The following is a 15,882-nucleotide window of genomic DNA, read 5'->3' as shown; positions in this document are numbered from 1 at the left end:
TCACGAACTCACTGATGAAAACAAAGCACAACATTTGGAAGTGTGCTCTTCTCTCTTAAGAAGTAAAGAAGAAAGGTTCCTGAAACGAATTGTAACTGTGGATGAGAAGTGGATATTCTACGACAGTCGTACATGTTTGTCGCAGTGGTTGGGAGTGAAAGACGCTCCAGGAAGGATTCCAAAGGCACCTCCACATCCAATGAAGATGTTGTTTACTGTATGGTGGTCTTCTGCTGGTATTATTCACTACTCATTCCTTCCACAAGGTTAAACGATAAATGCAGCTTGATATTGTACAGATATGTGGCAAATGCATGACAAATTGTGCCTTAAGCAACCAGCACCTGTGAATAGACATGGAGTCCTATTGCTTCAGGATAACGCCTGACCACATACGGTAGTGTTAACCATACAGCAAATCAACAATTTGGGATACAAAATTGTGCCTCATCCTCCATACTCTCCTGACATTTCCCCAACAGATTACCATTTTTTTCCGGCATTTGAGCCATTTTTTGTCCAAGAAATGCTTTGCCAACGACGCATCAATTTATCGGGCAGTGGAGGACTTCATCACTTCCAGAGAAATGACCTTGCTACACGTTGGCAACAATGCATTGATGCTGCTGGAGATTACTTTGATTAAACAGGTATTCTTCTTCTTTTTATTCTCTTCTTTTTCAATCCTTAAAATCGGCCATTTCATTTGCAACAACCCAATATATATATATATACATACACCCAATTCTCCATTTACATGGTAGATTGGTTCCAGAAAAAAAATGTGTAAATGAAAATCGTGTAAAAAAGAATACAGTGCATATGAAAAAATAGAAGAATAGTTCCAGATGTGAAAACCCAATACGAACAGTAAGTTATTTTCAAACAAAACATATGAAAATCATTGAATAAAACTCTATTTAATTTTAATGGAATATTTTTTATTTTAAACACTTATTTAAAATATATACATATGTATCTTTCTTAAAGAAAATAGTGTCACTAATAAAACAGAAATTCGAAAAGGCCCAAATACATCAGTGAATATAATTGTTAGTCAAATTTTATTTGCTGTCACTTTCTGACAGTAGCTGCATTCTTTTGTGTGATACTGGAATTAAATCACTTCCATCACTTGAAACACTTTGGCCATCCTGTTCATACTGCAATGATGAAACGTTTTCTTCAGTAAAAGAAACTAAATTAGCACTGACTTCCAATAATTTTGAAGGTGGATTTTTTTTTATTTTTTAATAAATCTTTGTATAATTCCTCATATAGTACCATACATGACTTCAGTTTACGTTTAAAGTTCAGTCAGTATTTGGATCATGTGTAAGAAAATTACTTTGCAATTTACTAGCCATTTGAAGCCCTTCTTTAATCAATCCCGCAGTGAGTGGAATCTCTTCATCATCATCATCACTTTTTTATTAAGATTCTCAAGGACAGTTTCTATTATTTCATCATTACTAACAGCCTTGTCAACCATCAATTCTTTAATATCTGCAGTTGAGAATCATCAAATCCTTCTCTGCCAACTGTATGTACTCATCTGATGATATTGGGATATTCGGTTGTATGCAAAGGTATAGGGTTTTTCTTTTTCACACATTCTGGCCAATTAACTTTCCAGCATGCATTTAAAGTTGATGGTTTCAATAATGCCAACTTTACAAGTTTGATGCAATCCAAAATAGAAAATTTCTTCCACACATTAATAACTGTTAGTAAATTATCCTTATCTAGTTTATCCAATACGTATTGGAATGTTCTTCTTATGTAGTAAGTTTTGAAGGTAGTGATCACACCCTGGTCTAATGGTTGTATTAAGGATGTTATATTAGGTGGCATAAAACAAAATTCGACATTTGAGTGTTCTAAAACAGGATGGCCAGGTGCATTGTCTATGATCAATAAAACTTTAAAGTCCAGAGTTTTTTTATCAAATAGCATTTAACTTCTGGAACAAAATATTAATGGAACCATTCATTAAAAATTTCTTTTGTAACCCAACCTTTTTTGTTTGTCTTCCAGTTTTAACACATTACAGTGGTAATGTGTTAAAATCCACACCTTTCATTGCCCACGGCCTTAGGGATCAATTAATGAGTAGTGGTTTTAATATAAGATCTGAAGCATTGCCTCAAAATAATAGTCACATGATCCTTAGCTGCTTTAAAGCCATCAATGCTTCTTTTGTGATTTCACTATATCAGTTCTACTTGGCATTTTTTTCCAAAAAAGGCCAGTCTCATCTGTGCTCCAAACTTGATCAGGAGTGTAGCCACCATTTTCAGTAATTTTGGACAGTTTTGAAAGAAATCCCCTAGCTGCCAGCTCATCTGCAGATGCAACTTCTCCTTTTATTTTTACATTATGAAGCCTGTATCTTTTGAGAAATTTTGTAAGCCAACCTGTGCTTGCAGAAAAATCGCAATTGTTGTTTGATGTTGTTGGCTCCTTTTCCTGAATCTGTTTGTACAACCGTAATGCTTTCTGTTTGACATTTCCATCTAAAGGTATTCCTTTTTGTGAGCAATCTTCTATCCACATCACTAGGGTCTTTTCCATCTTCACTTTTATAATATCTCTCACATACAATGACAACTTGGCACCTAATTTTGTTCCATAAAGAACAGATTTTCTAATGGCCTCTTCATTTTTTCTTAATTGTTCTCATGTAGTTTCGTTCAATCCAAAATATTTCCCTAAGAATGTTGAACCTTTTCTTTTCTTCTTCTGTTTAACTGAATTATCTGACATCATGATTAATGGAGTAATGTTACAAAAATATCTGAAAATAATTAATTTTACTAAAAGGTAATAATTATGCATACAAAACTTCAAAATTTAATACACACCTATATAACTCTGTTGTCAATTAAATATGGAAATAGACAACAGAATCAACAAAGCTGGTATGGTAGGCAGTCAACTGAATAAATTTATATGTAATAAGAGAGAAATTAGCCAAAACACTAAATTAGCTATATACAAGACAGTATTCAAGCCAATTTTAACTTATGGATCTGAGAGATGGGTCAGAAGTAAAACACTTGACCAAAGACTAGGGACTGTAGATATGAGAGTCCTGAGAAAGATTAGGGGCATGAACAGATGGCATCAATGGCAATATCATATTAAAAAGAGGATATTAGGAAAGACCTTGACATTGTTAGCATCCAGGAATGCATTAGCAGAGCTAACCTCAGATGGTATGGTCACTTAAACAGAATGAGAGAGCTAAGATTAACTAAACAAGTGTTCTCTGTCAGGTTGGCAGGAAAAAGACCAAGATATAGGTGGAGTGATACAGTAAGTCTTAGAAGATAGAAATGTAAGATCTGATAATGTTGGAGTCTTGACAGGTAACAGACTGATTTGGAGGAAAATTGTAGATAGGAAGTTAGTAATGATGTAAATTTTTCATGTAGTACTATCACATCCTATACACCCCTTGAGGGTATATATATATATATCAGGAAGTCGATGATGATACTGTATAACTCTATTGCATGGACAAAACTTTCATGAACAAAATACAAGAAATGTAAACATTTCAAATTGTAAACAAGAAATGATTGTTTAGCATACAGCTTAACTCCTTCCAAGCAGCTTTATATAGGCGGGCCTTCTGTAACTGACCAGTTTAACTTCGAGGAACCAACTGCAAGCGAATATAATGGATCATCTGTTGGCTTAACTTTGAGGAATTGTAATTACAAAAATTGAATTTTTTGCTGTTGCCACAATTGTCTACATTCTGTAGCATAGAGTAATCCCTGATATTTAAAACATCGAGGGGTTCCCCAAAATTCAAGTTTAAGTGTATATGTACCATTTTTAGGAAATAATAATTATAATGGAAATACTCTTTTTAATAGAACTGAATTCAAACAGAAATTTTTAAAATAAGCACCATTTGAACTGTGTAAAAATAAAATTGCTTTTGTTTTCTAAACCGTGTTATTTCAGAATCGTGTAAAAAAAAAAAAAAGCCACGTAAAAAGAGAATTAGCTCTGTGTGTGTGTGTGTGTGTGTGTGTGTGTGTGTGTGTGTGTGTGTGTGTGTGTGTGTGTGTGTGTGTGTGTATGTATGTATATATTAATTAGAATAATATTTCCAGTATTTTTAGCAGATCAGACTGCCATCAACAGGGAACAGTGAACAAGCTGAGATGTGCCAACAGGCACCACGTAATGTAAGTATGACTGAAGCAGAACAATAAAGGCAAGTCTAAAGTCCTAAACAGTGTCCCCTAGTGGGTTGGGATGAGTGTTCTTGACTTTTGGGCTGAAGTTCTAAAGACAAGTGTCTGATTTGAGATAGTTTCATACAACCAAATTTGTTTAAGTTTTGGTAATTCCTTAAGCCTGGGACAGATTGTAAGAAAAGGCTTTCATATTTAAATTGCTCCTGTGGAGTAAAGTGGCCTTTTTCCATTGTATCTTATGGTGGGTACCCAGAACATGGTTAGCAAGCCCTGAGTGGCTGTAGTAGTAGTGAAACTGGATGTAGTTTTTGCATTTGCAATTCTTATGTTGACTGTCCTGCCTGTTTGGCCATTGTAGGATGACAGCTGCATGGTGCTTAGTTAACATCTGGCAATTCTAGGGACTGGGCTGGTTGAGAGCAGATGAGGGATGCCATTTTTTTATATAGTTTGTAAGTGGTTACAAGGTTATATCTTTTGAAGATTTTTGCTAGTTCGGAAATATCACAGTTAAGTTCAGTCTTAAGATGTAAAACCCCTTAGGACTTGAGAGGTTTTACATTGGAACTTTTTGTGTGTTGTACAGGGTTTTGATAATCCTATATTATTGGGAGGGGAATGACCATTGGTGAATGTATCTGTTTGCATGTGTTTGTGTGTGTGTGTGGGGGGGGGTTCTGTAAGCATTGCCAAGGATATTGCTCACCCCTGCATGTTTGGGGCAATGTTAGTCGGGGAGGGAGTAGAAGCCAGAATCCCCACCTGGGGACATAACATCAGTCACTTCAGGCATCTAATAAACAGGGTTGTATTGGTGATGTTCACACTTAGTGGATCAGTGTGATTGGCATTTCCAGCATCCAGGAAAATACCCTTTAATGGTGGGAATGTTGGCAAATGTATATAATCCAGAAACTTTCTCTAGAGACCAAAATGGAACTTTCAAGTCATTTCAAGCCTTTAATGAGCAGAATAGTGGTCTCACACACTGGGTGATGAAATAATACTTAAAGACATTCACAGGCATTTATATTTATGCGTATAGTGGAATTGAAACCAACGACCTGTTGGTTGGAGAGTGTAGTAGCATTACCTACTCAGGCAACCATGTCAGCTATTTGTTCAGAACAGAGATTCGCATTAATGTTGCATCCTTCTTGATCAAGATCAAAGTCGATTACATTCTCAAAATTTGATTAAATGAACATCATTGCTTTTCTTTCTTACTGGCACTTATTAGTAATGTAAATGCTTAACCTAGGTGATTCAGTGATCTCATCCAAGGAATGAGCAAGCAAATCTACAGTTAAGTCATGCTGGCAATTTCACAGTTTCTTTTTAGGATGTACTGAATTCATGTAGCAGCCTGTGAGTGCTTAGGTCCAGAATAACTTCGACCTTTCGTAGAATCAGTCAAATGCAGCACTTTTGTTCTGCAAATATTTCATATTGCTCTGGCTGCAGTGTGACAAGTTCAGACTTGTAATTAAGAGTTCTTAAATTAGAAGCAAAATAATAATAATATAGTATATAATCGTTGACTGGGCAGTGTCTTCTCTCAGCTAACAGGCTGTAGGTTCAGATATCACTGTAGCATGAATCGTTAAAAGATATATGATTTTTGTTGTTCAGCGTGGTGCCATTGCTCTCCTTATTGGTGATTTTCAAGTAGTTTGAAAAAGTTTCATGTTTGATCTTTAGAGCATGGTTTCCAGATTATTTAGCCAATAACCCACTCAGAGTATCAATTGTTTTATAAGTTCAGCCTTTCTTGGTTTTGAATTCACTTAAAAACATGAAATGGTGTTACATAATTTTGCTTGAAACAACAACTTTTTTGTCTTATTTTTAATAATAAATAATATCTGTTCTTTGAACGTTATTATTGATTATAACAATTAATGATCACAGACAATCATAAAAAAAAAAAGTTTGTTTCATAATAGAATTCTTATAATAGTGATACTATTGATTATCTTGATTGAGCCTAGATATGGTGTCATATGTAGTGTAGACATAATTTTGTTTTGCCTAATATTGTCTTTTAAAGTAGTTAATTTGAAACAGCAATGCTAATAGTGATACTGAATACCAAATTTCATTATATTCAATTAAAGAGAGATACTGATTTATCATTTGTAACTATGTTGCCAATAAAGACAATCTAGTTATATTGGAAGGAGGAAAATTATAATGGGAGAAGAGAATATTATATGTTTCATCAAACTAACCTGGAACCTAGGAATGGTTCAACAATGAAATTACTGCACTTCAGCATATGTATATAATTGTTTATATACAGCATTTGGAATGTTTATAGCTTAACTTTTCACTTAGTATTTCTATTTTTGCATGAACTTTGTGAGGTTTGATATTTACATTAATCAAACTATATTTTTTGAATAACAGCTTCACACATGTAAAAGAGAGAACTACATATAATTTATTACTCCTATATATTTTGCTCAATATGTCAAGAGCTCTTTGTAAAAACTGGTAACAACATTTGAATTCTAAATACAAGAATGAGTCGTACAGTGTGTGTACAAATCATGTTGCAGCTGTCCAGTAGGAGAAAACAATATTAGGGTCCAGAAATGTGGGAATAGATGCATAATTAATTAATTTAAAAATATAAAATTATAAACAATTAACAGCAATCACTTACCAAAACTTAGAAATAGGCATACAGTCTTTCTGATTAAGGCTATGACAGTGGAGTAGGGCTCCACACAATTAAATAAAAATAGACAATCAAATTTGAACCTACTGTAGTGTAGTATCTTGGACAGTTCTGTTGAACTCTATGTCTAGTGTCGATGGCATGAGAAGCAAGGTTTGAATTTTCAGAAACCAAAAATCTTATATAAAACTTGATGTTTTTTTGATTCTAATAGTAGCAGAATGGCTAGTCTGTCCAAAGCTGCAAAAATAACAAGAACAAGGTATTGGATAAATACCAGACAAGGATAAATGTGATGATGTATATTTGGTAAGTGGTAAGAAAGATGACAACAAGATACTGCCTTTAAGGTAAGATATACTGATCCTTTTGATGTTAAATTGCAATCTGGAAGAGAGATGATAATTATCAAATATTTTCTGTATCAAGGTCTTGCTGTATTCATTAAGTAATAATGTAAGTTTAATTTTATTTAATTCTTCTAATAGAAGAGGCTTAGAAGAAAAAATTTTGCATGCTTGGTGTACAAGGCTTTTGATAATACCTATTTTTTGTGAAGATGCATGGATATATCCACCTGCAAAGGATGGCTTTTTGTAAACAGAAAATTCAATATTATCAGCAGAGTTACGATGTATTTAAGTATTCAAAAAGGGGAGACTTGTTGGATTCATGTTCAATAGTGAACTTGATACGAGTATATAAAGAGTTAATTTTATGTAGAAACTGAAGTAGGTTCTGTTTCATAGTGATACTAGATTGCAAAGATGTCAGCCACAAAACATAACCAAATGTGAGGTTGAGGAGAAATGGTGTTATAAATCTGATCCTCTAAATACTCCATAAAATAATCAGCCAAAGCAGGTAACATAGGACTACCCATCTCAGTACCTTCGATCTGCTGAAATAATTTATTGCATCAAGTAAAATAGCTGGCATTGATAGTAAACTTAAATAAATTCACAATGTCAACAGGGGACTCTTCTTGTAAAAGCTGTAGAGTTTCTTCAAGTGTGTTCGTAAACAATGAAACTACATTAAAGGAAACAATCATTTCAGACTCTTGAAGATGGTCTTTAATTTTTTTATTTGAATTGAAAACTATTTTTTATATAAGAGGTTTTCTGAAGTATCTTCATGACTAGGCTACTTGTGTAAGTGGCTATTGACTTCACATTAATTGCCTTAGCAACCGTAATGCAGCATACTTTCTATCAGAAGTGTGTTTAGTTTGTATATTAGTTTATTGTATCTAAGTTTTAATCAGCTTTATTAGAAACTAATTCTTTTGTGCGTGTATATATATATATATTGCTAAGCATTGTGGAGAGGTTCACTACTGGGACTGGTTTCAGTCTTTACTGAGGTCTCATCAGTGAGCTAGACCCAGAAAGATGCTGAGGTTAAATCAATGCAGAAGGCATATATAAAATTCTGCTACTACTTCCTCTTTTTACAGCACTTTTATCCCACTTGATGCAGGGTTCACTATGATTTTGCAACTGTGGGAAACCCCAACTATCTTCTTGCAGAGTCTGGTGTTGGGGGAGGGGAACAGTTTTTATGTCTGTAGATGAGTGTATTCACAGGGGCGATTTGCCTGTTCTGGGGGATGAAAAACCTGAGTTTCTGGGTGGAAAAAAATCCTTACCTCTATATGAGACTTGCTAACTCATCTTTAGTTGAAAGAGACCAGATAAAGATCTCTTTCGACTAAAATTTCGACAGATCTTTCTGATCAAAGAGCTTCATCTATACTGACTGAGCTACAAAGGCTCTTGAATGTGGAAAACGTGATTTCTGCATTGATTTAACTTCAGTATCTTCCTGGGTCTAGTTCCCACTGATAGGCCTTGGTGAAGGTTGAAAGAGATGTAGGTAGTGACCCCTCCCCATTTTACTTAGCAATATGTATCTCTGAAAGGAAGTATGCTATGCAAAATGGATACTAAGGCAGCTGATGTAAGGTCAATAGTGTCTGTATCAAGTAGTGTATTTGTGAAAATACTTAACTTTGTTTGCTTATACTTGAGTAAAACATTAAAATGAATATGATTTGTTGTCTGTTATAATTTGCTTCATATCCAGCCAAAAAATGTTTCTACTAATGTGACATTCATTTGAATCTGACATGACTAAAATCTTATTTCCATTAGTATGTATTAGTTTATTAGAAACTAATGAAGAAGATTAAAAAAATAATGCTTTCCCTCCTAAGAAACTGAAGTTATCTTTAGAAGATCTGAAGAGTCAGATTGAAGGATGCAAATATACCACTCATGCCTTGAGTATTCTTGGAACTGATAAATCTCCTGATCTCTTGACTGAATCATCCCAAAAGGAGAAAAGGGTAAGCTGCTTAAAGGGATTTCTTCTTTTTTTTTTTTTTTAAATCTTGTTAAAATTAGAAAGAATTTTAAGGCTTACAGTTGCTTAGAATTTCAGTTTAATTAATTTCTCTTATCGTTTGCATTAAAATATTATACATATTAATTTTATCTTCATTACCAAATTTCGAATATTACCCTCAGGAGGCGTACATGATAGTTATGTATGAAAATCTTGCACATATATATTACTAACTTCCTGTTGACACTTATCCTCCAAATTATTCTATCATCTATTTATCTATGAAGACTCCAATATTGTCAGATCTTTGTTTATCTAAAGAACTTGTAACTGCATCACTAGATCTCAGTGTTACTCTAGGATATTTTCCTGCCATCAGGCATCTGTGATTGCTCTGCTCTTGTGCATTCCCATTCATTCTCCTAATTTTTCTAATAACTTCCATATCTGTCAATTAAAGGTTTGAACACTGTCTTGCATACAGGGGAGTCCACTGGGGGGGGGGGGGGCGCCTGTGAATAAGCTACTCTAAACTTGTGCTCTGTTCAAATTAATCAATAAATGGAAATCTTAACAGCGGATACTAAGGAGCTGATTACTTCTGCACAACCTGTAAATACTTATAGTGCATAAAATAAGCTATCTTGCCAGTTAAAAATCAGCCACATATAAGTGCCTGCTATGTCTACCGTGCAAATTAAAGATGGTGGCAACAAAGGCCAATGATGAAAAAGCACCTCATGTCTTGCCAGCATGACACCATCAATTGCTGACAAACCCAATGATAATACAAAGTGCCACAGCTGTAAAATTGATGTTACCGATTAAAAAAAAAGAGATTATATTGTCTGATTTCTGTTGCCACTGGCTACGTGCTTCCTGTACAAAAATAGATGAATTGGTGCACAAACTATTTATCCTGAACTTAGGCAAATGAGTCGAAAATCTTCAACAGCACCTCAATACTATGAATAAAACTTTTTCCTCCAAAATCCAAATGCAGGAAGCTAAACTTGAACAAATTGGTGATCAGTGCTACAACGCAAGTGCACTTTTGCCTGCTAATAAACTCTGCGACCTAATCACATCAATGGTACACGACTCAATCGAGGATGAAAAAAAAAAATCAACACCATTATTTTGAACTTTTTAGCAGAAAATGGTAAATCACTAAAAGAACACATCAGCAAATTAGCAGAAGAATGCAACTTCGATTGTAGAAATATCAACAGGTGCCATCGTTTCGGATACATAAATAAAAGAAAGGACGAAACAACCCCCCCCCCCCCCAAAGGGACTTGTGAAGTTCAAGGACACTTGCCCCCAATTGTGTATAAGTGCTTGATCTGACCTAACATTCACCCAGGGAGAGCAAGGACGCCATCTTCGAAAACAACTTGAAGATAAATGCCAAAATCGAGAAAACATTTGGATCGTAGACTACAAACAAGCTAAATTAGTGCAAAAATCAAGTAACACCACCATGGAGACCAATATGCAGGCAAGGCACTGCATAGGAAATGTGCAGGACCCACTCTTGCAGTCAAAATATATGCCCCACAGAACCTTGCATATCCATTTCACTAACATTCGTGGCCTCAACTCCAGTGTCCACTATTAAGGTTGGAGTTGAGTCCAAACCCTACCTACTCTTTATGGCAGAAACTCAAATCTCACCCCCCCCCCCTCCCTCCCAGCACTGTTCTCTCAACCTTTCAAACTACACACCTTTAATCCTTTCAATCCAAGGGCGGTGTCTGCACATACCTTGCCTGAGAACACCCAATCTAGAATTGCCCAACTTTTTTCTTCTTTGGTTGAAAATATCCCTTCCCCACTCAGTCAAATTCATTTGCTGTCTCTGTCGCTCCTCTAATGCCATCAACCACTCAAGCTCTTTAATTTCCTCTCCTTAAAAATTGATTTTCTCCAGTCCCACTTTCCCAACAGTGAAATCATCCTCCTAGGAGATTTTAATGTCCACAACACCAACTGACTTTCCTCCTCCAGTTGTACAGATCTTGCAGGCAGAGATGCCGAAACATTTGCCACAGTAATGACCTTACACAAACTGTTCACATGCCAACCAGAATACCAGATAACCTTGAACGATCCTTCTAAATACACATTGAATATAGTGCCCCCCCCCCCCCATCCAAGGTATTTCTGGCCACAATCTGGTGCTCATCTCCTCTCCATGCAACAACACTTACTCAGCCACTCCCGTACAAGAGTATTTTAGGAATTATACATGTTAACACAACAATATTTTAATATTTGCCAAATATTTCAATCTGAAACTAACAGACTATCTTCAGTGGCTACATAGGAACAGTTTTTAACAAGGTGGAATACCAACAATTGATCATTCAAAAGTAGAATGAGCCGCTTGATGTTATACATTGCTAAGCATTAAAGAGAGGAAAAATTTCATCAGAGTGATGACTAAATTATAGGTATTAATTCACAATTTCATCTTTCAACGATCAAACATTGCATGAAATTAAATGGCTTCTCCGAAAAAAGTACACAACATCTGTTTGATTATTATATTCCAATCCAGAACAACAAAGAATCAATACATCGAGTTCCAATTCCACATATTTCCGGGATTTCAGAACCAATTTTAAGAATTCTGAAGGAATATGATTTAACAGCCACTTATATACCTTTTAACAAAATATCCACCTATTTCCCCTCTTCTAAAGATAAACTCAACTATGTCTCTGCCTGGTGTGTATCAAGTTCCTTGTGACGCAATCTGTCCTACTTTGGACAAACAGGACGCTCTATAGAAAAAATAATTCAAGAACATCAATCATACATTCTGCACAACAAATCCAATAAGTCTGTATTAGCTCAGCAGCACGGGATAGAAACAAGCCACAACATCCTCTGGTCCATGACTCCTTCTACACAGATGTTGCTATAAATTCAAATGCCTATTCAAAGAGAGTGCTGAGGCCTTACTTCAATACCCTAACTTGAATTGAAATGACCGTATATCCTTATCAAAAATATGGGAAAGTTTAATCCGGATAACACGTTAATTTTTTTTTTTTTTTTAATTGTGAATTAATACCTATAATTTAGTCATCACTCTGATGAAATTTTTCCTCTCTTTAATGCTTAGCAATGTAACATCACGCGGCTCATTCTACTTTTGAATGATCAATTGTTGGTATTCCATCTTGTTAAAAACTGTTCCTATGTAGCCACTGAAGATAGGCTGTTAGTTTCAGATTGAAATATTAGGCAAATATTAAAATATTCTTGTGTTAACGTGTCTATAATTCCTAATTATAATGTCACAAGTGTCTCTTAAGAGTAAAAACAAGAGTATTTTGGTATTATAACAGTGCCAAGTGAGACAGCCTCTGTTACTTCTATGCCTGAATGATATAATCACGTAATCACAAGAAAGATATTTATTTAACCAAATATTTCGGTCTGGAAATAGCAGACCATCGTCGGTGGTATTACAAGAACAGTTTAAAAAATATACAAGCTAGAATACTAACAATAGATCGTTGAAATTAGAACATGCCGCGTGATGTTATATCACTAAGTATGAAACGAAATATTTTGAAGTAGAAACATGATTGAATTTGCTATTAAAAAAAAAAAAAAAAAAAAAAAAAAAATTAATGAGTAATCTTGATTAGGCTTTCCCAGATTTTTGATATAGATATGCAGTCATTACGATTCAGGTTGGGATGATGGAGCAAGGCCTCCACGCTTTCCTTGAACAAACGTTCGAACCTGTAATGGGATCTATGTAAGAGGCTCGTCTTGGACCAAAGGATGCTGTGGTCAGTTTCAATCCCGTGTTGAGCCAAACCAGACTTTTCAGGTTTATTGTGAAGAATGGATGATTGATGTTCTTGGATTCTTTTTTCAAGAGAACGTCCAGTCTGTCCAAAGTAAGAGAGATCACAGTTGCAAGGAATTTGATAAACTCCAGGAAGAGATAAAGTTGAGCGTTTGTCTTTAGGAAAAGGAAAATGAGAAGACAATTTGTTAATAGGAGAATACGTAGCTGTTAAATCATATTTCTTCAAAATTCTTGCGATAGGTTCTGAAATACCGGAGATATAAGGAATAGGTACTCGACGTATTGAATCTTTGTTGTTTTGTGGAGGATTATAAGATGTAAGAAGACGTTGAATACTTTTTTCAGAAAAGCCATAGAGTTTCATGTGTTGCTGGATAGTAGAAAGTTCATTCTGTAGATAATCAAAAGTAGAACAATTAGTTTTGGCTCTTTTGATGAGACATTTTATAATTCCTGTTTTATGACATGGATGATGGGCTGATTCTTTTAGAATATAACGACCTGTGAATGTTGGTTTCCTGTATACTGTAGTTGTAAGAATATTTGAAGATGATCGGATGAGGAGAACGTCTAAAAAAGATAACTGGTTGTTTTCTTCTAATTCCATAGTAAACTTTATGCGATGATGTAAGGAATTAATACTGTTTAAAAAGGAAGATAAAGTGTTTTTACTGTGAGGCCAAATAGCAAATATGTCATCTATATATCTTACCCAAAAAGATGGTAGAGGGAAACTAGATGTGAAGAGGACTTTTTCTAAATGTTCTAAATAAAAGTTGGCTAAAGCTGGAGAAAGAGGACTTCCCATGGCTGTTCCTTCTACTTGGCTATAAAATTTGTTTTGACATATGAAATAACCAGAATGTATAACGAAATCGAATAGTTTTATAATATCTTGAGGAAAGATGTCAGCAAGTAGTTTTAAAGTTTCCTTAAGAGGTACATTGGTGTATAAAGATTCTATATCAAAACTAACCATAAGATCTGTAGGTTGTAATGAGACATCTTTTAATTTTTCTAAGAAATCTGAGGAGTTTTTTAAAAAAGAACTAGAGTTGCCAATGTAAGATTTCAGTAATTTAGCTAGATATTTGGCTATACGGTAAGTAGGAGAATCAATGCAATCTACTATTGGACGAAGAGGATAGTCAATCTTATGGATTTTTGGAAGGCCATAAAATCTAGGAGGTCTTGCAAAATGAGTTTTAAGTCTTTCAATTGTGTCTTTATCCAAACTGATGACTTCATCAAGGAGAGAATTTAATTTCTTTAGTTGTCTGTTGGTTGGATTATAATCAATTTCTTGATATGTGGAGCGATCTCGAAGCAAAAGAGAAAGTTTTCTTCTGTAATTTACTGAGTCCATAACTACTGTTGCTTTTCCCTTGTCAGCTTTAGTGATAATGAGGTGATTATTTTTTCTCAAGGACTGTAAAGATTTCATTTCAGAAGGAGATATGTTAGAAGGAGGAAGTTTAGCCTTAAGTAGAGAAGAAGCGACTTCTAGGCGAAGAGCATTAGCTTTATCGCTGGTTAGATGATTAAGATTCCTTTCAATGTTAACTAGGAAATCTAGATATGGTATTTTATTTGGAACAATAGAAAAATCATGTCCTTTTGAAAGGATGAGGGTTTTGCTTTTAGTCAAAGGACGTCCGGATATATTTACAATCCAATTATCTGGAGTTATGAATGGCTTGGATTGTTTAGACGAAAGAGCCTCATATTTACGGTTAAGATGTTGACTTAGTTTATTATAAGCACGTTGAGTAGAACGTTTAGCTACATTTAGAACTATGTGAGAAAGATGTGGATCCAAATTTGTGGATATATAGGTGCGTAAATCAGAAGTCTGATGACTGTGAATAGCAAGATCACGTTTAGCAGCTTTAAGTTGATTACGGATTAGAGATAAACTTGTGTTCCGGTAAATATTATGAGCTCCAGGAGATTTTATTGTTTCTTTAATCTTAGCGAAATTGGGAATAATCTTGTTGTCGCGGCACTTTTTTAAGAAATTAATCTTTGCTCGTAACCTACCTTGTATAACTGAAAGTTTTCCTAATTTACCAGTTATTTTGGTAGCATTTTCCCCGTGAAGGATAAGAATTTGTTGTTTTAAGGATACTTGCGACATAAGACTGAATGATATAATCACGTAATCACAAGAAAGATATTTATTTAACCAAATATTTCGGTCTGGAAATAGCAGACCATCGTCGGTGGTATTACAAGAACAGTTTAAAAAATATACAAGCTAGAATACTAACAATAGATCGTTGAAATTAGAACATGCCGCGTGATGTTATATCACTAAGTATGAAACGAAATATTTTGAAGTAGAAACATGATTGAATTTGCTATTAAAAAAAAAAAAAAAAAAAAAAAAAAAAAAAAAAAAAAATTAATGAGTAATCTTGATTAGGCTTTCCCAGATTTTTGATATAGATATGCAGTCATTACGATTCAGGTTGGGATGATGGAGCAAGGCCTCCACGCTTTCCTTGAACAAACGTTCGAACCTGTAACGGGATCTATGTAAGAGGCGCGTCTTGGACCAAAGGATGCTGTGGTCAGTTTCAATCCCGTGTTGAGCCAAACCAGACTTTTCAGGTTTATTGTGAAGAATGGATGATTGATGTTCTTGGATTCTTTTTTCAAGAGAACGTCCAGTCTGTCCAAAGTAAGAGAGATCACAGTTGCAAGGAATTTGATAAACTCCAGGAAGAGATAAAGTTGAGCGTTTGTCTTTAGGAGAAGGAAAATGAGAAGACAATTTGTTAATAGGAGAATACGTA

General features: G+C 34.8%; 1 protein-coding gene across 1 annotated transcript in view; it reads left to right on the top strand.

Annotated features, from left to right (window-relative positions):
- Positions 1 to 15,882, top strand: part of Srp68 (signal recognition particle 68) — a 156,687-nt gene that overhangs the window by 133,052 nt on the left and 7,753 nt on the right. Inside the window, exon 11 of the mRNA XM_090411049.1 lies at positions 9,119 to 9,250. Coding sequence (XP_090267175.1) covers positions 9,119 to 9,250 — 132 coding nt within the window. The remainder of the gene's footprint in view (positions 1 to 9,118; positions 9,251 to 15,882) is intronic.

This window comes from Typopeltis vanoorti, chromosome 21, assembly GCF_054136105.1.
Source record: "Typopeltis vanoorti isolate ZY-2024b chromosome 21, IOZ_Tvanoo_1.0, whole genome shotgun sequence".
Taxonomy (NCBI): Eukaryota; Metazoa; Arthropoda; class Arachnida; order Uropygi; family Thelyphonidae; genus Typopeltis; species Typopeltis vanoorti.
This window is presented reverse-complemented; position numbering and strand designations above follow the sequence as displayed.